The sequence below is a fragment of the Citrus sinensis genome, chromosome 9, assembly GCF_022201045.2.
Source record: "Citrus sinensis cultivar Valencia sweet orange chromosome 9, DVS_A1.0, whole genome shotgun sequence".
In the NCBI taxonomy this organism is placed as follows: Eukaryota; Viridiplantae; Streptophyta; class Magnoliopsida; order Sapindales; family Rutaceae; genus Citrus; species Citrus sinensis.
Genome location: NC_068564.1, coordinates 32532778 through 32557563, shown reverse-complemented (window position 1 = coordinate 32557563; position 24786 = coordinate 32532778). Strand labels below are relative to the sequence as shown.

The 24786-nt window shown below is 34.6% G+C and overlaps 3 protein-coding genes across 5 annotated transcripts; all 3 read right to left on the bottom strand.

Annotated features, from left to right (window-relative positions):
* Positions 1 to 319: 319 nt before the first annotated feature.
* Positions 320 to 1822, bottom strand: LOC102629843 (transcription factor MYB36). The gene is made up of 3 exons (XM_006474561.3): positions 1628 to 1822; positions 1370 to 1499; positions 320 to 1240 (listed from the first exon to the last, which is right to left on the bottom strand). The coding sequence occupies exons 1-3, from the start codon at positions 1761 to 1763 to the stop codon at positions 403 to 405; spliced, it is 1104 nt and encodes a 367-aa protein (XP_006474624.1). The 5' UTR covers positions 1764 to 1822; the 3' UTR covers positions 320 to 402.
* Positions 1823 to 7128: 5306 nt separating this feature from the next.
* LOC102624013 (uncharacterized) lies at positions 7129 to 13028 on the bottom strand. Of its 3 annotated transcripts, none has more exons than XM_052433351.1 (10): positions 12676 to 13028; positions 10108 to 12572; positions 9926 to 10030; positions 9614 to 9766; positions 8945 to 9108; positions 8614 to 8761; positions 8346 to 8468; positions 8134 to 8221; positions 7603 to 8036; positions 7129 to 7510 (listed from the first exon to the last, which is right to left on the bottom strand). In XM_052433351.1, exons 2-9 carry the CDS (start codon positions 12385 to 12387, stop codon positions 7870 to 7872), a joined length of 3228 nt encoding a protein of 1075 aa, XP_052289311.1. In that variant the 5' UTR covers positions 12388 to 12572; positions 12676 to 13028; the 3' UTR covers positions 7129 to 7510; positions 7603 to 7869. The 3 variants fall into 3 exon arrangements, with proteins under 3 accessions (XP_052289311.1, XP_006474148.1, XP_006474149.1); XM_006474085.4 differs by having other exon boundaries at positions 12821 to 13028; XM_006474086.4 differs by having other exon boundaries at positions 10108 to 13028.
* Positions 13029 to 16246: 3218 nt separating this feature from the next.
* LOC102624488 (uncharacterized) lies at positions 16247 to 23945 on the bottom strand. The gene is made up of 15 exons (XM_006474087.3): positions 23555 to 23945; positions 22768 to 22847; positions 22399 to 22516; positions 22110 to 22288; positions 21078 to 21160; positions 20767 to 20951; positions 20170 to 20231; positions 19873 to 19981; positions 19665 to 19784; positions 19144 to 19263; positions 18858 to 18978; positions 18611 to 18767; positions 17657 to 17729; positions 17187 to 17314; positions 16247 to 16576 (listed from the first exon to the last, which is right to left on the bottom strand). Exons 1-15 carry the CDS (start codon positions 23760 to 23762, stop codon positions 16454 to 16456), a joined length of 1866 nt encoding a protein of 621 aa, XP_006474150.1. The 5' UTR covers positions 23763 to 23945; the 3' UTR covers positions 16247 to 16453.
* Positions 23946 to 24786: the final 841 nt, after the last annotated feature.

Here is a 24786-nt window from a genome sequence, read left to right as displayed (position 1 = left end):
AATACTTTTTCCTGTTGAACTTGGGGAACACAAGATTAAAATTTCCAATTTGCAACCCCCAAAAAGAAAAGAAAAGAAAAAAGAAGTAATCCCAGTTAAAGAGACAAGACAATGAATCCTACTCCCCAAGATCGAGTAAATATAAAATCTGATATCAACTGACATTTTCTATTAATCACAATTAAGCATAACATATAGTTAATTACAGTTGGTGATTTTCATTAAAACAACAGAAGTCACAAACTTTTTGTAAAGCACATCAAATCATAAATGGCAATAAACTTAGAATATATATAACATTAACACATTATTATCCACATAATTTACAAAACCTTATATCAAACTCTCCGTCTCCCAACATCTTATGATCATAACAAATAAACATACAAATCATTCTAAATATTAAATATTGTAACCTAATTCATAATCTTGAAACATCCCCTCAGATTGATGAATAGCAGGCGTAGAGTCCCAAGAGTTTGAGGATGCGGATTTTGAATCAAATTCATTCGCCCACCAAATCAAACTTTCCTTGTTAGAACCATTCAAAACATTGAAACAATCAAACTGAGCAATTTGATTCTCCTCCTGTGCTGTGAATCCAACTGCTTTGTTATTATTAAGAAAATTTTCAATCTCAGCTTGGAATGTTGAGACCTCCTGGTTTGCTGCATTATATGGCTCAAATCCATTCGCTTTAAGCATAGCATTTGAGTTCATCACATTGTTGTCAGTACTGCTTACAGGCACGGGGCAGGTTGACTGTGGAAAGTCTTGTGGAGCCGAAGGAGGAGAATTGGATTGTTCAAAGAAATTACCAACATTTTGCTCGTGCAACCCAAGTTGAGAACTAGGAAGAACATTTTGCAAATTAGGGTTTTGGCAACTTTGGTTCAAAGATTGAAGATTTTGAATCATCTTTTCTTGGACAGGATGCAACTTGGGCCAAAAGGAAGGATTGTTGTAGAAAGAAAGAGGGTTTTGGAGGCTTTGAAGCTGCATATGAAGCTGAAGCCTTTCTATAGCGGAGTTGCTCAAACCCTGTGAATATTGGCTATTGTTGTTTTCATCCCCACCATTATTGACACCATTTACATCTTGCCCTGATGTTGATATTAATCCGTTGATGTTATTAGATTGCTTACGCCTTCCGAGCAATTTCTTCTTCAATCTGGTGTTCCAATAATTCTTGATGTCGTTATCAGTTCTCCCAGGCAGCTGAGCGGCAATTATAGACCATCTAAAAGCCAAAGAAATTTAACTCAGGTTAATTAATTAATTAACCTAACTAGACAGAAGAAGCATCATGGATGAGGTAAAAGGACAAACAGTTCATGTTAAGAGAGAAGAAGATAGAGGGAAAAAAAACCTGCTGCCAATGCTTATGTAAAGGCTGCAAATGATGTTGTCTTCTTCTTCGGAGAATCCACCATGCTTGATATTAGGCCTTAAGTAATTCAACCATCTAAGTCTGCAACTCTTTCCACATCTCTTGAGCCCTATATGCATCAATTATACCATCATTAATTTATTAATTTAATCTATATATGCATCTTTCCAAAACCCTAATACAAAGCACAACATACCAAAAAAAAGCAAGAAAGAGAGTTTCAACTATATATTATACCAATTTTCTGAGGAAGAGCAATCCAGTTGCCTCCAGTGCCATATTTTTCAATATAATCTTTGAGTTTAGCATCTTCTTCAGGTGACCATGGTCCTTTCTTCACATTAGCCTTGTCGCAGCACGGAGCTCGACCCATATTCTTGACCTTTTCTTATATTTCTTCTTTTTTAGGAAATAGAAAGAGAAGAAGCCAGGTGTTTGTGTGTGTTTGATTGTTGGGAAAAAAATGGGGAGACAAGAGCCAACATTTATAGGTAGGAAAAGTGGGTGATGTGATGCTTATGAGGACAAAAAAGTCTAATGTGCCTCACTATTATTTCTCTATCAATATTATTATTAATTTTCTCTCTTCTGGGTAATTTTACAAAGTCTCTCTCTCTCACTCTTGCTTTTTGGATTAGTTTGGTCATAAAATATTTAAGTATTCAAGCAACTGGACAAATTGTACCACAAATTTCTTCCCTTTGGCATTTTTAATTGCACTGCTTTTTCGGGTTCATTAGTATATTATTTGAACCACTATTGCTGGTATTTGATCAAATTGAAAAGAAGCCTCCATTCTTTCCATTTGTCTCAAACATTGTTGAAATGTTCGGTGTATCAATGTAGATTATGCATCCCTTTGTTAGAATGTAGAAAACTGTATCATAGGCGGCTATCATGTATAAACAACAGTGCAATTTCAATTCTGTGAAGTAACTTGATTGACCGAAGCAAGTGATGCGTGCATTGGGAAACAAATCAAAGTTGAACTTTATTTCATGTTAATAGAATTGTTAATTTCATATCATTGGGATATTACCTTATATTTTCTGTTGCATGAATGCATCTCATTTCTAGGTCTTTTATTCTTTAATTCAGAAAACAAAAACTAAAAGAGTTGTTATCTATTTACAACTCAATCCAGGCTTGTTCAGCAGGCTTAGCCATCTCAGGTTAATTGATGAGGGTTTCATTTATCCACCCAGCTGAAGAACAAGTAATTATTTTATGATTAAGCTTCTTCTTCAAATGAACAATCTGTATCTGCATATATCTTATTTTAAATGAAAACAAAGTTGTAGTACTTATTTTATATATGATTTGATTCTTAATTTCAACAGCTATATGTGCCCCATTGAAAAAAAAAAAAATAAGGCACAAGAAATGGTCATTATCACATGTCTAGCACGGAACAGAAGAGGAGATTAGAAGTACATATAGCTACAATTTCATGGCAACTGATTATTTTAGTTAGGGTTTGTTGTGTGAAAATGAAAAAAAAAAGACACTAAAAGTTTCAGGAATGAACACACAGACATCTATTTGTTAATTTTTTTTTTAATTTAGTCATATGATAGTTTTTGAGATTTACATGATATGGTAGTAGCGAAGTTGATTTCATGAAAGCAGCAGTGGAGAAACCACTCATTCAGGTGTCAACTATAAAAATATTGGGGTTACTAAAGAAATATGGAGAAACAAGTGTGTGTGTGTATAGATAGATACTAAAGGAAGACAAAATGGACTATAACACAGTACACTACATGCTTTATAGTGTTAGTTGTATTTTTTCACTTATACAGTTGTTATAGTTAATTCTATCTTCCTTTAAAATTTTCCCAATAATGAACTAAAACAAATCTTTAAGAGCCAAAATATCTTTTTTTATTTGCTGAAAACAAGTACCAAAATAAGTACTAACATTAAGTTCGTTAATTTTGACATTGTCATTTAAGCTGAAACGCTATAACCCCAACAGCTTGATCAAATCAATTACACAGTTCCTTATTAATAATAAAAAAATAAAGTAAACTAAAGAAAAAAAAAGTGCAGCTCGATCAAACAAAGATTTCCCAACTCACAAAATGGCCAACATCTCTTTATTATTTAAAAAATAATGATCACCATTATTATCAAACCCTAATCGTGACAAGTGGGCTGGCTACAGTACATAAAATACTAAAAAAAACTCAAAAGCAAGAAAATTAAAAAAATTATTTAAACAAGAAAAGAAGATAAAACCAAAAAGAGTGGCTTGCAGAAATTCAAACCTTTATAAAACAAGTACTATTGATTGACCTCGGTTTCCTACTTTAATGTTTTCTCAAAGATTATAATAATGAAAGAAGCCACAGGAACCGCACCTACGAAGAAATAACAAGAAGAAACTATCTAAATTTCAAAAAGCTCTCACTCCCACAAATACATATTATAACTAGAATTAATTAATATCTTAATTAATCAACAAATGGACTCAGATCTTTAAGCTGAAGGAAACATGCTTCTGCTTGTCTTTGTTATAAACCCTAGAATCTATGCATTGACACTGCGGTACTTGCATCATCAATGAGACCAAACCTTAATAAGTCTCTTTTGAGTGAGAGCTGGTAAAGGGTGTCTTGATAAGATCAAGTTAAGCTTAGATAACCATTGGCTAGATTTATATATTCATTAATTAACAATAATAATTAATTTGGAATTATAATTATTGGCGTGCTTAGTTTTTTTTTTTATCAGTATTGGTGTGCTTAGTTGATTGCTCTAAATAAATTCAATATACTACTATTAACAGAACCTTCCTTTTTTTTTTTTTTTTTTTTTACATGATTAGACCACGCTTTCCTTTCCTACTGATATTATTTCATTGATGGCTTAGAAATAGGCAATTTTTCTTGCTTTGGGGTTAAAGAACGTAATCTCCTTTTTGGTCCTGAAAAATTTATAAACTCATTGAAGCAAAGTTAATTAATTTATAGCATTAAAATCTCATAAATGTAATGATTAGATGCTTGTTATAATCACTTAGGAACTGTGATCCTCTCCTTTTAAAGATCTCGTGCTGTATATGTCATTCAATGATAATGTTTGGTTAAGATTTAACTACTATTTTTTTAAGTTAATACTACATATATCATATTACGAGGGAATCTTTTTTTTTTTTAAGTATTACGAGGGAATCTTGATTGCAAATCATAATCCTATAGTCCTTAAATATCCTAAATGTGCTAAAAATTTTGTAAAAACTTATCAAATAAGGTAAATTTTGAATTATCCCTCGTGAAATGATAATTTTCAAAATAGCCTCAAATTATTATAAACCTTAATTTACCTCCATTCTTTTTAAGAAAAAATACATTCATCAAGGCACTTTCATTTTTTTTTTCTTATCTGTTGAATAAATATGACAGTATTTCGAAGATGTTCATTTTAAGAGGAAGTTATTCAAAATTAATCCTATGAAATACTAAGAATAAAAATATATATAAAATAAATCATAGTTTAATGTTATTTATCTTAATTTAGGCTTCATATATCTACGGACGACGGAGAAATTCATTACAATCACGATTGACCTATTGTTTACAGTAGTACAAGCATTAAGAATTCAATAGCATTTTAACACCGACTCTTTGAATTTTCTTTAGAAATATGAGAGCTACATACCAGATCAAGATGATGGTCTATTTTTAAAATTTATATATTAAGAGATTTGCTTACTCTTAGCAAATGCCAGCTAAATTTGAAGTATTTTATCGAAGATCTGAATTGGCTGGTCAAAGTTAATTACAATGGAAAAAGCTCTGTTGGTTACGTATGAAAACATGACAATATGAATCAAGCGATGCCACTGCTCTCAAGTCATTTTCAACAAATAGTCAAGATTTAGCATGAATTTTCTCACGAAAATGAACCCCAGGAAACTAGAGAAAGATCACCTTGCGTGACAGAAGGAGTTGACAAAGATGCAATTAACAGTGGACTTAAAATATGTTAATAATATTCCATGAATAAGAGTGTATCGAATAATAAATGATGAATCGCTCGACTTCAACACAACGTAACACGCAGAGATAAACTAAAATAATATAAATATTTAATCAATGTGTTGCTATCTCCATGCACTTTATGTAAAATAATGTGCAAGGACGTTACAAACAGACACAGCTGATGACCTCAATTGGTCTCAAATCTCTTACCGTATTAACAATTGTCAACTCTTGTTATTTGTTTTTGTGTTTGTTTAATTTCATTTTGGTAACAAACCCATCTCTATGAGCATCCAAGGGATTGACTTATCAAGTTAATACATCATAATAATCAGGATTTTTCTTTTTTTCTCGTGTCTACCTTCCATGCAAATTCAAACTGGGGCCAACGCGTTATTAGATTTGATGTAAATTGCAATAAATAAATAAATAAATGTGTTTACTAAGTTTGTGGGGAGTGATTTTGTCGTACGATCGAGTGCAATACTTGAAACTGAACAAAAAGTTAAAAGAAAAAGAATGAGAACAACGCCGGAACGATTCCAAAGCACAAGTAATAATATGTTAAGTTTCGGAGTGTTTTGATTATAAATCTTCTCCAGGTGACGATGACGACGAAAATTACAGATCTCTTAAGTAACTTGGAAGCACTTTCTGAAAGGAGTACCGAGCTAACGACTGCTTTTCCCATAATCATTTCCATGCTGTTTTCTTATTCGAAGCACTCGAAAGAGCTTTCACGAAAATATTCATCAAAAGCACCTCAAATCATCTTTTCTTAAACATTTATTTCAACTAAAATTAAATAAAACGGGAATGACAGTTTTTGTTATCTAAAAACATTTTTTTATCAGTGTTAAAAGCAATTTCAACCACGCCTCTATATCTCAAATAATACCATTTTGGCATGAAAGTACAACCAATATTACACCAAGTACAGTCCCAATGGAAGGAATTAAATACACAAATAAGGATGTGGCTAGTAAAAAGAATGGCGATAAATCTCTAAAGGAACATCAGAGATCGATGATGGTGTCACAGAATTTGACCTTTGGAATTATATATGCTTTATTTTAAAAGAGTTGGTGATGCCGTATATGCCTCCTACTTCACCTCCATTACATTCTTTAATCAATCATTAGTAGACCATTTAAACCTATTTCAATGTCACGTTTCAGACGTTAGAACTTGGGAAAGAGGAATAATTAAGTCAACAACAAATTTGAAAAATGTACTCTTTGGCTACTAATTTAATCTTGGGTCGTCTTAACTTTGTGATTAAAATTTAGGACTTCAATCTGCCCACCCAATAGAGTTGGTAACTATGGAACCCACCAACAGCACCGAACCAAGAGCTTCACTAGATATTTTATCCCCCAAGAACTTTGAATGAGCATAGGCTAAAGACCCAGAGTAAGTTGAGTTGATTAATTCAAGATTGTTCAGTTCACGAAATGATGCCAATTTACACATTTTACAGAATCTCTACGCTGCGAATAAAAAGGTGTACCTCAATGTCAAACACACTCTTAATTTGTTCACTCTTAATTTGTTTAAGCTAGCTGCCCAACTAATACCAAATAAAAATCCCTACTACTCATCAAAACAGTTTTTGAGTCAACAAAATGGTAAAGCGATGTGGTATTTAAGATTCCAGATCAAATATTATTCCAAGAAATCACACACTCAGGATTCTAAATATTCGTAAATTAATTAAATAAAAGAGAATTGCCAGTACAGGAAACCGTATAATACTAGGAAGAGCTTCACAGCAGCATTTTTATTCCAGAAAACATTATCTCTGAGGATCTCATGAAGATAATCATATACATTATACATCGATAGGAGAGCCAAGAGTATATCTTATGAAATATCAAGAAACTCCGGGTGAGAAAAAACTTAAGGAAATGAAGCAGCGCGTCAAAATAGTTTATAACCAACAACTGGTTCCAAGTTCATCTGATATTTTTGAAGCAGTATGTATGCCTGTGTTCTCTCATGATAAAAATTAGAACACGTTAATTACTACTAACTTATGTACAAATACTTCAGAAGAAAACTTGGTCCCACTTCAGGTAATAGTCGCATCACCCATTATACCGCCATCATAATCATATCGAGAATAACAAAAATCCTGTAAGAGAAGTAATGATCACTTAGTTACCATGTTTGAGTGGAAGGTAAAGAGTATAATACCATGTAGGGACAAGCAGTAGGGAGACTCACATTCTGATTGTGCATTCACCGCTCGAATTGGTGTTTTATTAAGTCTTCAGGGTGGATTCTTAGGCCGCATACAATTATGCGTACTTGCAATACCCTTTCATGGCAGTACAACAGAAGGTTGATTAACGATGCACCAAGGCTTTATTAGCCTGCAATTCTTCAAAACCAAGACAGGTGTGATCTAAAACTTAATTATATATTCTTTTTTATTGTTTCCATATTCCAATACGACAGAGCAATATGTGAAATCAACCGGTTATAATATATCTATTTCACATTTATTGCAGCAGCCATACTCCGTAGCCTCCGAGAAATTTCTGAAAACGAAGGTCTCTCAGCTGGATCAGAGGCCCAACAACTTTCCATCAAAGACCTCCATTCAGGATCACACCATGTTGGAATTTGGGGGCGTAATGTGTTATTCACAATTCCTCCTGCAAATCAAAATTAAGAAACAAATACAAAGATCAAAATCACACATTGACACGCATATTGGAAACAATATACAGTCTGCTACTATTTTATGCTTACCAATGATAGAAGCACAATGCATATCAGCATACGGTTCATCCCCCGTCAGCAGTTCCCACATAACAATCCCAAATGAGTAAACATCAATCTATGGAAAAGAAATCAATAAAACATAAAATAAATTGCAAGAAGAAAAACAAAATACCCAGAGAATAACAGTCATAGGACCATTTAAGTTGAAAACAGCAGAATTTTAAACTAAATAATGTTACCTTTTCTGTTACCATGTGACTTTTTCCACTCAGGAGCTCAGGTGCCATCCATGGTAAAGTTCCACGAACACCTCCCGATACTAAAGTCTGTTGTTTCACCTTCGACAAGCCCAAATCACCAATCTAAAAGAGTAGGCACAAGAAGCTTAGCGCAGAATTCAGAACTTCTAATACTTTAACCAAACAAGAACGTAGGCACGGAATATAATACAGGAGACTAAGCAAAGTTGATATGAAAAGAACCATACACAAACATTAAAAATATTACCTTGCATACAGGCCGCTGAGGGTCTCTCATATTCACCAACAGATTTTCACATTTCAAGTCAAAATGTACGATGTTCTTTCCATGTAAATACTCCATTCCAAATGCCGCATCCATAGCTATGATGAGTCTCTTACGACGGTCAATGGTTCTATTCAAAACATTACAGAATCAGATTTCCACATTTAAACAATGGTATTGCTTTCATATAAGTCTAGATCTAAAGAATCTTCATCCGTACAAATCTTTTTTAAGCAGAACAAAAAAAAAATTTAAAGGCAGAAAATAACAAAAAAATCGAAAAAACAAATTCACTAAAGTGCCATCACCATACCTGTCCTTCTTCTGCAAAAACTGTTTCAAAGACCCATTAACCATGAATTCTGTCACGGTTGCCAAAGATCCATCAGGACCATCACGTACTATGCCATAAAAAGACACAACGTTTGGATGATGCAAGGAACTCAATAACAGAGCCTCCTTCCAAAAATCTGCAATCTACAACAGCAAAATAGATAAAACTATAATCGTGCAAACAACTCCAAGCAAGATAGAAGGGGTTGCAAAAATGACAGCAGTTGACATATGGATAGGGTTCAGCAAATCCCATATAGATAGGACATCAAAGAGTACAATGCTGAGAATTAAATCAAGTCCATATCAATGAAACACCGTTGCCAATATAAGTTTCCTGGCTCCACCAGAATATGCAACAAACAATTGAAAAAGACTTGAAACAACTAGCAAAAATTTTGTTGAAATGCCTTTAGTCAAATTTTGACAGTAATTGTACTATCATTTCAGTATATATTGTACTTCTAAATGTTGTTGCTATGTTTATTTTAAAAATATTAGCTGTCAAAAGACTATAAGACTACTAATTTCCTAAATGCAGACTAATCTTTACTATCATATATGCATCAGTAAAGACAATGACACTGAAAACAATGATTGTTTTTACATCAGTTGATTCACAGTAGCTGAAAGAATGATATGGATATACCAAACGTTCTCTTTCAGAAGGTTTCCCGGCAAAACAGCTGGCTTTGATTCTCTTTATCGCTACATCAGAACCCCTCCACTTCCCATGGTAAACAGATCCATATGTTCCAGAACCTAATTCTCGAACCTCCTCTAGATCATCATTTTTAATTGTCTGCAAAAAGAATGAGCAAACTGCTTAGACCAGAGTGCATAAAAGACCATAACATATATGGAAAATGACTCATTATTCAGATGAGATCATACAGATGAAAGAAATCATAAAATAAGCAGCAATTATATTAATGACAAGAATGAGACAGAGAGGAGGAACCTGTAATCCCCTCGCAATAGCTTCAGCCTCAGCAATTGTTGGCTCAATTTTCAAAGTCTTGACAGTGTCGTTATCATAATCCATCTCTATTTCTCCATGAATGTTCTACAGGAAAAACAGGCAATTAAAAGGGAACGAAAAAAATATCCTACTTTGGGTAATTAGATTCACTCCATGCTCACCACTAATTCAGCTTCATTTGCAGGTGCTTCTTTTGTCGTTGTATCAGGCTTTACAGAATCATCACTTTCTTCAACTTTAGCTTTCACCTCCTCTGCCCCTTCCAACGCTGCTCTTTTTACAGAAGCAATCAGCTCAGGTAAGATACTTAAATTGTGAGCCAAAAGCTTCGAATCTTCTGGACGATCAGAAGGAGATTTTTCACCTGGCTTCTCAATATTACCACTCACTTCCATGGCCAGCAGGGAAGTTGAGCCAATAGGCTTTTCGGGAATCATATTCTGCTCTAAGCAAGATCTTTTCACATCAGTTTCTTCAACCTTTACAACATGATTTGCTGCTTTTTCTTGTCCAAGGTTACAATTCTCGTCTGTTCTAACTGCTTCACTAACATTGTTAACTCTCAAACCCAGATTGCAATCTGTAGTAGAAGAAACCAATTTATCTTGAACCAATGCTGAAAAAGAATCTGATTGGTGCACAGGATCTGGGAGTTGGTTTTGCTGATTATAACTTTGAGGGTTCATTTTTTGAGTCTGGCTGTAATAATATTCTGGAGGGGTGACTGTACCTTCGAAACCAGGCACTCTTTGCGAGGGATCAATCCAAGAATTTGGACTGTCCACCCCAACAGCAATCCGTGGATTGCCCTCCACTGCACCCCTAAGATAAGCAGGAGTAATGGAACCATTAATAACCGGGCCAGATGCTTCAAGAGGAGTGACATGTATGGGGTTCTGAACATTTCTCCACAAATTTTGTGCAGTTGCATGTCCATGAGACACTGGGTAAATAGTATCTGCTCCATAAGGAAAATTCCCGTACCGCACAACTCGCTCTTCAGCTGAAGGAGTGTGCAGATGGGGTACCACTGCTGCAGCTGGATCATGAAACAGTTCGTTCCCCATTTCAGGTCCTGTTCGATGGTGAGCATGATTTGGAGAGACATGGTGGCCATCCACCAAATTACCATGCCCCGGAGGAATATTCATGCCAGGACCATCCACCAAGTAATGATCGTTCAATCTTCCAGCTCCAGACATATGAGTTCTTGCTTCCTCAATCCTCGGATTCAACTGATGCTGCAAAACCCATCCTCTTTCATGACAGTGACTTTCATTATACACCGATCGGCTGTCATTATCTTTAGGGTACATACCAGGCAACTTTGCTTCAGCATTCAATACTAAATTCTCCCTGTTTTGGCGGCATTCAGCACATGAAAGAGGTACCTGGGGAAGCCCATTGCCTATGTTGGGTTGATCCAAGTGCAATTGATTTCTGTGGTAAGTGAGCCTGCAGTGCTCACATAAACCATTCCCATCAAAAACATTATGGCCATGAAATAAATTACCAGGAAAACCACTCTTGTCTCCAGAAACATTTCCAGGTGGCATCCATATTAAATTTTCAGAAAATTGAGGCTGAGGTTCATATGTGGGATGATGATTTACATGCTGCCTCGCATATTCTTCAGGAACTCTCTCCTCTCCAAATGGCATGCGGAACCGGGCAGAAGAAGGTGAAGATGGAAACTCTGGCAACGGTCTAGGAGGATCGTGATGCCCATAATGCCTAGGAGAATAATATGCAGGACTCCACGGACCTTCCATTTCATTATACCTCTGAGAAACAGGCTGTTGCTGCTGCCCTGAATTCATATGAGGAACTGTAAGCTGATGAAGATTATACTGTGGTTGGTTATGAATGCCACCCTCAAGACTCATTGTGTTAAAGAACCGCTCAGCCATATGGATGTCATCAATTGAACTAATCACTGGAGAGTCAGGATGTTGCAACTTCCTAAAATCATTACCATCGTTCATATTATTCAGTGCATCCACATACCTCCTCTCTGACTCACGGTCATCCCCATCAACATAGTGATTTGAACCATCTTGGTCCGAATGTGAAAACAGAAAAATCCTCAATCTTGTAAAACCATCACCTGAGCCCAACTTCTCATACTCTTCCATCATGTTAATCACATCATCATCATTCACAACCGACACCAGAGCATCAAGATCCTCATCTGGTTGTTGGTACTTCAACACCACTGCTCCCTCATAAAGTTCCCTCATCCTACTCATCAACTCCTCATAGGTCACATCTCTTGGCAAGCTCACAATTCGCGTCTCTCCACCCACATACCGCAATTTCCCATCTTGGGGTCGAGGCAAAATTCTCCCTAAGAAGCTACACAAGAACTTTACACGAGGGACATCATCATTGGAACCAGCGGTTGAACCCGAACCAGGCACGTTAGGAGACGGAGAATCCATCAGGTGTACAGCCTTGGTGACCGGTTTGCTGATAATCGATTGTGCTCGGAGTGTAATAAAGATTGGCTCAAGAATCCAATATCTTTATTACACATGGAGTGCATAAAACTCACACAACTATGCTCATAAGCTTGGCAATTTCCGCCCAAAACTCAAAGGCACAATACAAGAGTTTCTCATTGTGTCTACATTTAGCAAAGCAAATGAACAAATTATCCATATATGAACTCATCAAAAGTGCCAAAAAACCATCAAATGTTCAGAAAAAAAAATTAGAAAAAAGCATACCCAGATAAAAACACTCAATTTTTTAATCAAAACTAAGCATAAAGACAACTCATCCTTCAATCCTGAATCAAGAATTCAACAAAACAACCCCAAAGTTGCCGATTTAGAAATTAAAAAAGATGGAGTCTTTAATAAATAAGAGTACCTGAAATGAGACAAGCCCAATTCAAGATTCTTCTTTTCTTATCAATAAATTATGATAAAAGGGTGGTGTTGTGATTAAAAGGAGACGCAGATGAAGAAAGAAGAAGAGTCTGGTTGTGTTATGTTCTTGGGGGTGCGAATGCAAAAATGCAAAGATGCGATGCCTGTGCGCCAGGTAGCGTCACACGTGGCACTAGCTGGTTTTTCCGTTCTCCTCAGCATCTTTCTATTTATCATCTTCATTTTCGAATATGCCATCTTATTCTAAAATCCCATCACCCGTGGATTAAAATTTAAAAATGACTTTTGTAAATTAAAAAATACAAAAAATGAATTTTCGGATAATAATATTCGGATTCTTGAGTTTTAATAAAAACACAAATAATTGTATATTTATATTCTTTTATTCAATTCCCTCTCCGCTCGTAAAATTCTAATGCTCTAATTACATTGAATATTATTTCCTTAAAATTTTATAATATATGGGATGTTAAATTAATTGAGATAAATTATCAAAATTATTCTTTAATTGAATTGTTAACACAAGTTTATGTTCACCGGATAGTTGAGATATATTAGAATGCAATTTAGTTAAGTTCCATAGGAAGATACGCTTCGACCTCAATCTTGATGCAAAGAGGTGATAACCACCATTTAGAAGAACAAGTCAAGGAAATGGGTGCTCCTAAGAACTAAGATAGGGCCCTTTGTCAACAAAACAATTTATTATGTCTCTAATTTTTAATTCCGTAAAAGCTTAAGGGGTCAGTTGTTATGTCCCATACGAAGATTTGTTGTTGAAAATATTTTTTATTTTATCGGTTTTTTTTTATTGTAACTTTAATTAAAATATCCGTTGTTAGTTTTTAAGTTTATGGAAAATAGAACATGTTCTTGACTTGTTGTGTTACATTCATTGCATAGGGCTGTAATATAGAAGCTTTAGACCTTCAAAATATATCCTTTCAAATTTCATCTTAGGTGATGTGAAGATAATTTTTCATAATTTTTAAGTAAATTAATTACCTTATCTCCTTATATACTTGATAAATTTTTGGATGTGCCTCACTATCTTTTATTTATTTATTAGATATTTTTATTTTACCACTTGATTTTTTTGATATATTATTTTACTACCGAAGTTTTCTAACACTTACTCTTTTGCATTTAATGTTTTAGTTTTCAACATTTTATCATTAAACCATTAACTCCATTAATAAAATATTGATGTGACTAGGGTATTTTAGAAATTATAGTATATTTAGTATTTTAAGAATTTCACGAGGTATAATATTTGTAATTTTATCAATTGATTCTTTTATAACTGATGAAAGTAATGTTTCTTTATACATAATTAATTTTGTATTTTTAATTTAGAGATTAAATTACAATTACACATTTTAGATGTAAAATAGATTTTTATTACAATTTTCATTAAAATTGAATTAACTTTAACGGTTTAGTAATAAATAATAAAAATTGAAATATTAAATGGGAAAAAATAATTAATCAGAAAATATTATGTGGTAAAATAATAATATTCCTTTATTAATTTTTATATTTAGAAAACTGTTTGATTTTGCATAGAATTATGAGTTATTTCTGTTACTAAAATAACCATATTATCTAATCAATATACAGTTTAGCTTTTATAAAAAAATGAATTGTTATCAAATAAAAGCAAACAAATAAATATGTCGAATTAAGATGGGTACATAGTAGTTAAATCGCAATACTTTGTTGTATAATAATAATAATAATAAGAAGTTGAAAAAATTTAGACATATTATGTGAATTAAATAATATAGATGGATAAGATTAGGCATCCAATCACAGTAATAGTTTTTTTTCCCCAAGATTGGACAACTGCACAAATCTGATCTCGTTTTATAGAAAAGGAGAAATCGAAATTTTATTTTAGAAGACACATTTATAATTTGGCAAGTGATAAGTTACGGTTAATGTAACTTACACAATTCATCTCAGCTATATAAAATTATAAGATTCATAATTTATGTGGTTAAGATGAGTTGTGTATGTTACATTAAATGTAACATAAAGACACCCTTATAATTTATTTATTTTGAAAAATGAAAATATAATTTGATAGATGGCGACGTGGCGTCATATAAATTTGCGGAGCAGTGATGGAGCAAAAGCCCAAGCGCTGGCAGTGAGCTTCACTTTCTCGTGCCAGAAGATTATATAGCCAATAATTAGGTGACAGATGGCACAAGATCAAAAACGATCAGTTAAGACCCGAATGCACGCAAGTATGCCCGGGCCTTTCACTTTTGTCATTTACTTTTACGTAATTAATAATAATATAATGCTTTTGTTTTTGTTTTTTATTTAATATAATGCTTTTGTTTGTTCTATTACATAGTAGTTTGTTTTTCTTTCCCAATTTCTAGATTACATTTGTTGTAATTTAATAACATAAAAGTGGACACTTGGCCAATCTTTTTTTTACCTTATTTTTAACGGTAGTAAGTTAGATTAAATATGTCTTCAAAAAACCTTTTTCTTTTATTCTTGTCAATTGAGTTCGTTGACCTTAATTGGTTTATGTGGGCTACATTTAGTAAGATTTGGTCCTTAGATAATTGTTTAGCCTAATAGATCTAGTTGAGTTAGGGTTTTTGCATCCACAGAACACATTCGTACTTTACACTTAGTGGGCCGTTAGCCCTCATGAAGAGGTCCAAGCCTATTATCCCACGTCGACTTAAAGAAGTGTACTGCCCCAATCAATTGCCCTCGTTTTTTTAATAAAGAAAACCTTATTTACGATGCTAGATAATTTCATTGAAAATGATGTCATGAAGTTGAGTGAACTGTGAGATAATGTAATATTAACGATGAGCCAAATTCACCTTTAAATATGAGGCTTCAAAGAAAATCCTGCCCACAGCATTATTACTTTCATGAAAATGTTTGATCGATGCAACCTTTGCAACGCGATGTGTATAATTATAATACAACTACCCGCTAGTCCAATAATTGCTTAATCTGCGTTTCATTGATGGTATGTTTGCATTGTGATTCGAAAGAATTTTTTACTGAATGATTAATTAGAAAATGGAAATATCAATGAATAGCTTATTTCAATTGAAAATGGAAATATCAATGCCGATCTTTTTGAAGCTTTTAAACTCTAGTTAATTTCTATCACACCGTGGCCAACTGGCCATGCAATTAATTTTATCATCTCTACCTTTATTTCTCTTCTATCAATTTTTTTTTAAAAAAAAAGTTAATGCATTGTAATTTGTATTCCACATGAGTAGTTCTAAATTTTTTTACCCCAAAAAATTATGGTAAATAAAAAATTATTTTATAATGATGTGACAATCATCAATTGATTAATAAAATAATACAATTAATTCACTTAAATTTTATAAAAAATTACCCATTACTCAATGAATGACACATCACTTGAGATTAGATTTGGGATAAAAGAAATTTAAGATGTAAACTTTTTACAAGGCAGTTTGATTCTTTTGAGATTCGTCATTTATGAGACCAAGAAGACGAAAGAAAAAAACAAAAAGAGTAAAAAAAACTGTACGAAACAGTAAACATTTTTACATTGTCAGGGAGCAAGTTTGATTTGAACCTGGCAGCAGATACCCTATGCCAAAGCTTGTGCCATTATTGATCGCTGAGATACCTGTTGCTCGTAAAGCTCACGGAAAATATGATATTTTGCATCATGATACTTCTTCACCTTTGGGTCTTTTGATGGGTGTATAACCTGCGCATATTCAAGTATATGTGAAAATAGAAATATATGCCAGGGATATCAACTTTTTGCTTAAAAGAAGCCAACATGAATGACTCTGGGAACATATACAATGAACACCAATTTCGGAAAATGTTCATCTGATATTATTAAGTAATCATGCAGAGGCAATATGGGGCTCAGCACAGGTAATACTATTATGACTAATTACTTTTCATGCTAAAGAAACCTACAGTCCGCAAATGGGAATCAAAGGGCATCGAGTTACATGGACCATCAAGTATTTCTCAAAAGAAAAGTCAAAATCTTAGGGATGATGTTGGTGCGAGATGAGGGTGGAAAATCCATAATTGCTCACAAGATTCCATATATTCCTAACATTGAGCCCCACCAATGAACACAGAAGCAAAAACTTTTTAATGCAATGTATGTTATCATAAGTCTACCAGTGGGGAAATGTCTTAGTTAATTATTGGTAGGAAACGCCATACTGGCTTGCCTCCAGGAACAAAAATGAGTAAAAAAAGCACAGGATCAACTGGCAAATTTTTGCTTCTTTGTCTCTTGTAATATATACTAGATACAAATATGTTAGAAGGTAAAAACCGACTGTCATACATACCTGACCAGCTGCATTCATTGCCTTCATGGCCTCAATGAGACTAGAGTACCTCTTTGCTGCAACGGCACCAAGGATAGCAGCACCCAAGAGCACAGACTCATTTTCACGTGGAAGTATAATAGGGCAACCTGCACCAATTATGAGCAAGAAGGCCACAAGTTTGTCAATTTGTGTCAAAAAATGCCAAAAGGCTTCTATCAACATCCTCTGTAATGCAAAAGATTTTTCACTTCTTGACATAAGAAGAATTTGATTACATACAAACATAGCTAAGCAGGGGTCCTGTTATATGACTTAGATATCATACCAGAACAAGAGTAACCCATAAATTTCGATCATATGTATATACGCACACCGACTTGTGTATTTAACCATCTATCTGTACGTACATGTGTGTTCTAGATATATAAATACAACAGAAGGCCACAAGCAAAGGGAAGGTGGAGACTGAGGAAGACAGGAAGAGATACCAATAATATCTGCATGTTGTTGAAGGAACAAGGGGTTCTTGGCAAGGCCACCGCAGGCAAGTAATGTGTCAATCTGCAAATGACGAAAGAAACATATAATAGATAAGAGTTGCGAAACTGATAAGTCAATAACCAAATAATTATCACTTAAAGTCATAACAGCCCTACATAAAAAAACACATGTACACAAATGAAATTCATTTACGATGGTTGATTGCAAGTTAATTTTGTATCAGAACCTTCTTGACCAAGAATTTTCAGGACCAACTTCCGTTGATTGTCCAAACCAGACATCTTAATTGGCCATCAGAAAGTTAACATATGTAAAAGCATTTTTTTGCTAAGCTATAGAGTGATCTACATGTTTCTTTAGCAAACGCAAGTCAAAAAAATGACCAGAAAAATTAAAGCTCAAACACAAGGCAATGGATTGGGTTGCTGAACAACCTGGATTTCTTTTCAACTAAAGCCATTGTGGGTTATCCCACGTTTGAAATTAATATCTTATAGTGACAAGTTTCTCTTCTGGTAAACTCAAAACTTTCACCTCCGTTTATCCTCATACAAACACAAAATGGAAGGCAGTTCATATGGGTCCTTGTTAATCATAGAAACAAAGAAGAAAAGGGGTCTCACTTGAGCAGCAGGGACGTCAGGCAATGTTACAGACATGATTGTGTAGCAGTTGTGCTGTTACACTAAATAGCTAAAAAGTCAAGTAATTGTGAGGCATGTTTCAGTCTCTTGGCATATGCAAGTTCTTCCAGTTTCAATAACTATTTCTACCACCAAATGTATTAATTAATGGAACAAAAAGAGTTCTGAAAGGCGAGCCAGAAGCATATAGAGTAGAGAAACTTAGTATAGATGATCTGACAGTTCATTTCATAAAAAACTTCTAACTGTTCTAGATTGTGACAAATAGAACACTGAGTGAAAAATATGTTCGCTTACTTTATGACCATGGCCATTGCAGTGCTCCACAATGTGACGTGTACCATAGGCAATGCCCTGTACAGTGGCGAGGTATAAAAGAGCCAGCTGTTTCTCACTTGAATCGAGTGTCATACCACATATTATTCCTTTTGATTTCGGATCAGCAATAGGAGACCTGTGCCATCACAAACTTAGTAGCATACAGTTGCAACACATATTTGGGCACTACCACCTAGAACCGTACATCATGCTTTTAACTATTTACCTGTTTCCATGGAAGTCAGGAAGAACGTGTATATCTTCAGTCAGAGCAGCAACAAAAGGAGAGTTCCTCTCATGCATCATTGATTCTAAAGTGCCGTTCAGAAGTTCAAAGAGGGATACATCTGGAACATATAGGAGGAAAAAAAAAAATTAAAAAAGACTAAGCCAGATATGCATGCAAAGAGAAGCAAAAAAATTTACATCACCCATATATTTAAATGAACTGAGTTCAGATAAAGAGACAAGAGAAAATAAGTATCTGAAAAAATCAGCAACAAATAGCTTACGTCGAGAAGCAGCACGGTTAGCAAGGCTTCGAGAAGCAACATGATTTTCAATTATGTAATCTAACAACGCACCAGTAGCACTCTGCCCGCCTTCTGTTAGCCAGAATTTAGGCACCATTGCTGGAAAACAGAAGCAAAAGGAAGTTTACATTAATATACACTCTCTTAAGACTTGTCTGTGACAGAACTGCAAAGAAACTCCTAGCTCTCCAGAAGGTACTTATATTTGCCTAAAATTTATACAATGAAATTTTAATTTAATTTGGTCAATGAACTATCCTTAAAATCAAGGTGACCCAAGCTTTGATCCATGGCAAAGTGAAACTTATGGTATGATATTTCATGTTAATTCGAGTTGGAAAAAGAATTGAAATAAGTTGCAAAGAAGCCTTTCAAAATTCTAAAAACAAAAAGATATATATACAGAAAATTCATGTAGGCAAGAGTTTGCGCACAAGAAAGCTCCAAATCCTCACATAAACTTTCTGAACAGAAGACTGAGAGAAAATTTATCGATGTACCTGACCAAAATGGCCCCCACACTCCAGGAATAAACAACTTGTTCCGTGATACAGCCATATGGCAAGTAGAAGTGCCACAGACTAACACCATACGGTGGCATATAGCTTCCTCTTCATTCTCTGAACATATATAATATTTGCAAGATTGAACAGAATGTAATCAAGTTGCAACTGGTACGAGGAAAAAGTTTATCTAGTCAGCAATAACCTTTGGCTTCAGAAACTGACTCAGGCACACTTTCCATTACTCCCACACCTCCAGCATGAGCATCAATCAGCGAAGTCCCAACAGGAGTTCCAGGTACCAGCCCGAGTTCCTGCAATAAGATAATTTTCTGAAGAGAATAATACTAGCCACTACATATTACAATAGAGAAAGAAACACCCCCTAAAGCCCATTGAAAAGGATGTGTATTTGCACATTCTATCTAAATAAATGTGTTTGCTTTGTCAGTGGACCTCAAGGGCGCGATCAATTTGAAATCTTCAGTACAAAATTTCTTGCCTTTGCAGCAGCAGGAGTAAGGCCAGAACCCAACGGATGGCCAGGGAAAGCTACACTCCGTCCTGTTGACACATAATTATGTCAAATTAAAATAGCAAACATTGGCAAATGCGCTTGTACAATACACCACCAAATGAGTTTTCAACTCACTATTTTTATCATTTCATAGGAACATTTAGAATATTGTTTGTGGCAAATAAAGCCTCTCAAATACATTACAAACTGCAAATACATTGTAAGGCTTATGGAGTGTCAGATCAACCTTATAGAGAGCATAGAGGCATATATAAAGAATACATAATTCTAGTGTAATCAGGTGAGAAAATTACTGATCCATCAATGAATCAAATGAGAAAGAAACAGCCTTTATAAATCAAACATTACAAGAATGTAGTTCTGGCATTCTGATAATTGCAGCTTGATCTGGGTTTCTTAAGTTACCAAACGAAATAAAATTTCTCTAACTTAGAAATGACAAAATAGCTTTTAGATATTGAACAGCAAAGAACTTAAATTTTGATCATTAATTGTCCATGCATGCAGCTTATGTCCGCATTAATACAGAAAGAACTAAACAAAAGAAATATACAAACATACCAATCTTCGCATGATGCCCATCTATGAGATCACCCAAGCCAATCTCCTCCCAGAATTCGTCATCCCACCCACAAGCTTCCATGTCTCGAAAACCTTTCTCATTCATCTGTTGCATATGTGCATGACCAAGGTAAGTCCATTTGCACACTGTGGTGCATAGACTTCGGGTGTCATCTCCTGTTGCCCTGGAATGCACAAAATAAGGACAAGTTCATTTAATAAAAACACAATAAACAATTGACTTAATGGAAAAGAATGACGTCTAGTCATAAAAAAGATTATAATAATTCAGGACTAGCAGGTCCAAGTACCTATACGACAACCAATCACTCAAGTCCATCCACCTAAATACCATCGACCAAGATTCTCGCAAATTTTCTTTCACCCATAAAAGCTGCCGCACAAAAAATTAAAAATCGAAAATCAGACATGTTAAACACCCCCACCAGAAACAAAAGGAATTAAAAAAGAAAAGAAAACGAATCATTCGTTCAACTCAAAGTTGAGACATGAGGGAAATAACCCGTTAAGTGCAAGTAACCACCATGATCAGAAACAATAAAATTGCACAAGTATCGCAGAACATAAAATTATATCTTAACCAGCATTATGTATTTGGAGCTTGTAATGGCTTTCGATTTCATATAACTTGACAACTTGAACCAAGAATCCAAGGAAAACCCATAGCCTCAGGATAAAAATTAAAAGCAATCATCACCTAATGCCCTAATATTTTTCTTCCAACAAAATCAGAACGCAACACCCTAGCAACTACCCAGTCCAATCAAACTAAACTCACATCAGTTCCTCAAAAAAAAATTGAAATTTACAATTATAAAGTCAAGTTTTTCATCCTCGATTCACTCCCACAAATTTCTATATAAGCCAAGTTTGCCTGGTTAAAGTGTGCTTTTAACAGAAAGATGATGCTTTTAACAAAGCAAATCCCTAATTAAAGGTCTCAAACGTGTAAATTGCACCAAGAAAACTCACAAGTCAATTAAAGTGCGAAATACGTAAAACTCTAATGAAGCTCACCCCCCCCCAGCACCCCCCCCCCCCCCCTCTCTTCCAGAACAGCCACGCAAAAATTAAAAATAAAATAAAATAATAATAATAAAAACGAACAAATACACAACAAAAATAAAAGAGGAATCATTCATTTACTGTGCATAAATGGCCATTTCAGAAAGACGGAAAATCAAATTGAGTGCCTCGAATCAACCATAACTCACTATCAAATTGAGTAAAACAGAAGGATAAATAGCTTATTGTTTTCTGATTCCTTTATATTCTCGTGCCATGCCATGTGTCTTAGATGGATAGAACAGCCGCTCAGATACCTTTGGTGGCTGCATCTCAGGGGAAACAGCTCCACCACAGTATTGTAACACTGGTGAATTGCGAGAATTGATCTTCTCAGCTTGCTTTACAGCTCTATGGTCCATCCACACGATAATGTTTCTCCTAGAATCACCATTCCAAGAAACTGAAACTGGAGAGCCATCAGCATCCACTGCAACTGCAAAGAAACCATTTTATCCAAATTGTGAAATCATAGTAGGCGTCATTTCTCATAACATCCAAAATAAAGTGTTTTGTCACAGTATTCTTGAAGAATTAGTCACGAACCAAGCGAACAAGTGGCTGCAAAACCCACGCCCTTTACTTCTTCCCCGTCAACATTTGCAAGAGAGCAAGCTGAATCAACAGCAGCACAGATTGCATGCCAAATATCCGTTGATGATTGCTGATTTTGAAATTAAAGATGAAAACAAAAAGTATTATTAGACCAAGCATTTCAACATTTACAGTTGTGAATTAAAGTCATACTGTCCTCCACATTTTTCTTCGATTTTTTTCCTACCCAATAGCACTTCAATCGTTTCAAGAACTTCCTTTGATGCACTTACAACACATCAGAAATTATTAGGAAGTTAAAGATGATCTGTGCACCTAACTTCTCGTGCATGTAGTAAGTAATCAATACTAACAAAGTACCTCAATGCAGTCACCCTCTTTCCATATTTGTATTGGGCTACTAGCAGATCCAAGAAGTTTTCCACTCTCATCAAACAAACCTGTATCATCAAGCAGCAAGAACAATCAATAAACTATTACAAAATCTCAGAAGAGTAATATTCATATTGATCTTTCCTAATAGGACATGGACAATTATGTACATAAAACGACTGATAGGAATTCTTCTAGTCTTGAAACTAAAACTATGCTCAAGACTACTATGCTGCTACCTAACTTTAAAACCATGGCAGCTATAAGTGTTCAGTGAACACCTACTTTTACACAGCAGCTAACACTTACCACTCATCCCATCTATATTTAACATCTAGTGATTCCGCCTAACAACAGGCACTAACAACAGCTGTGAGTCAAAAAACATACCACCTCAATCCCAAACATATCCTAAGTCCGCTCAAATCAGAATTACGGTGAAGTTAAAGTGTCTGCGTATGTATGTGTGCATGTGTGTAACTGGCACACTTGGTGCTAGCAGTCTTATACGAAATTCTTAATGTTAACACAAGTTTATAAAGAAATTTCAGTTTCTTCGATAAGACAAGGGTCAACTAATTTGTAATCAACCAATGATTTCATTGGTGGAAAAATAAAATAAAATAATAAATATTCAAAGAAGTTTATACATTTTGTTGTCTAATTCTTGTTTCTTACTAGAAACTGTGTTTTATGGTTTCAGGAAATTTAAAAGAAACTGTGTTTTATGGTTTCAGGAAATTTAAAACTATAATCGAGCGATCATTTCATTGACCTGCGCGGGCACTGCCAGTGCCGACGTCGACGCCGAGAAAGACGGAGCGGGAACGAGCGGGAGGTGCGGTGGCGTAGGCCATCTCGAGGAGGCCGCCGGCGGCGTAGGATATGCGGTTGGTGTTATAGATTGGAGAGATAGAAGATCGGTGTTTTTGGTCAAGAAGTGGCGTCGTATCGGCCCACGCTCTTCTTTTATCACCGGACATTTCTCTTTCGTTCCCTCCCTTTTTTATTTTTATATGATTCGAATTATCTTTTCAATTTCAATAATTTCTGTAAATTTTCTTTTTCACTCAGTTGTTTTTTTTTTTCCCCTTCTCCCTTCAGAACAGAAGCACTCAGTTTTGATTTGATTGATAATTTTGGAGTTTCCTTTGGATTTTCCGTTCTGATTTTTGAGTGTTTTTTAATAATTCTGTTTAATGACTGCCAACGGTGATCTATTAATGCATCAGTTTAATTATTATTTTTTAATATTCTAATTACAATAACAAAAATGACACACGCATTCTTAAACTAAAACATTAGCCCTTTTTTTCAATTTGAAAATTTGTGTAGCATTGTGTTTGAAATTACATGATGCCCCGGGAACAATGTGTTCACAATTGTTAATAAGTTGAACAATTGGTCATTTTCAGAGGTCAGACTTGTGGTTCTAATGTATTTGTAAGGGTCTTATTGAGTTATACATTATATAACTTATATCAATCTAAAATTATTTTTTCATATCATTTAATTGTCTCTCGTCGAAAAATTAAGGAATCATAAAAAATTTATTTTTAAGTCAATTATATGTTACAAATAATATAACTTAACAGTTGCCCATTTATAAATATGTTAAATTAATTTAATGTAATTTTGATTTTTTATTTATGCTTTATATAGAGGTGCTTGTGGATAAAAATGGGTAACTTTTTGGACCTCCCCTACAATTTGGTGTTTTGCCACTTTGGTAGAAAGAATCACATTAATTATAGGGGACGTTTTTACACAATTAGCTTGATTGATAGTGCACTGACAAAAAAAAATAAAAAAGATCCCTGACTACATAAGTATCTACGACAACTACAGTTATGTGTAATGATAGTTATCACAAATTGGCGCCAAACACCATAAGAGCACTAAAAAGTCGAAAAACAACTGTGGAAAACAAATCATGGACCGATGGATGTTAAACAAGAGTAAGAAATTCAGTATAGCTGCCTACCCATTGAATACTCGCAGCTGCAG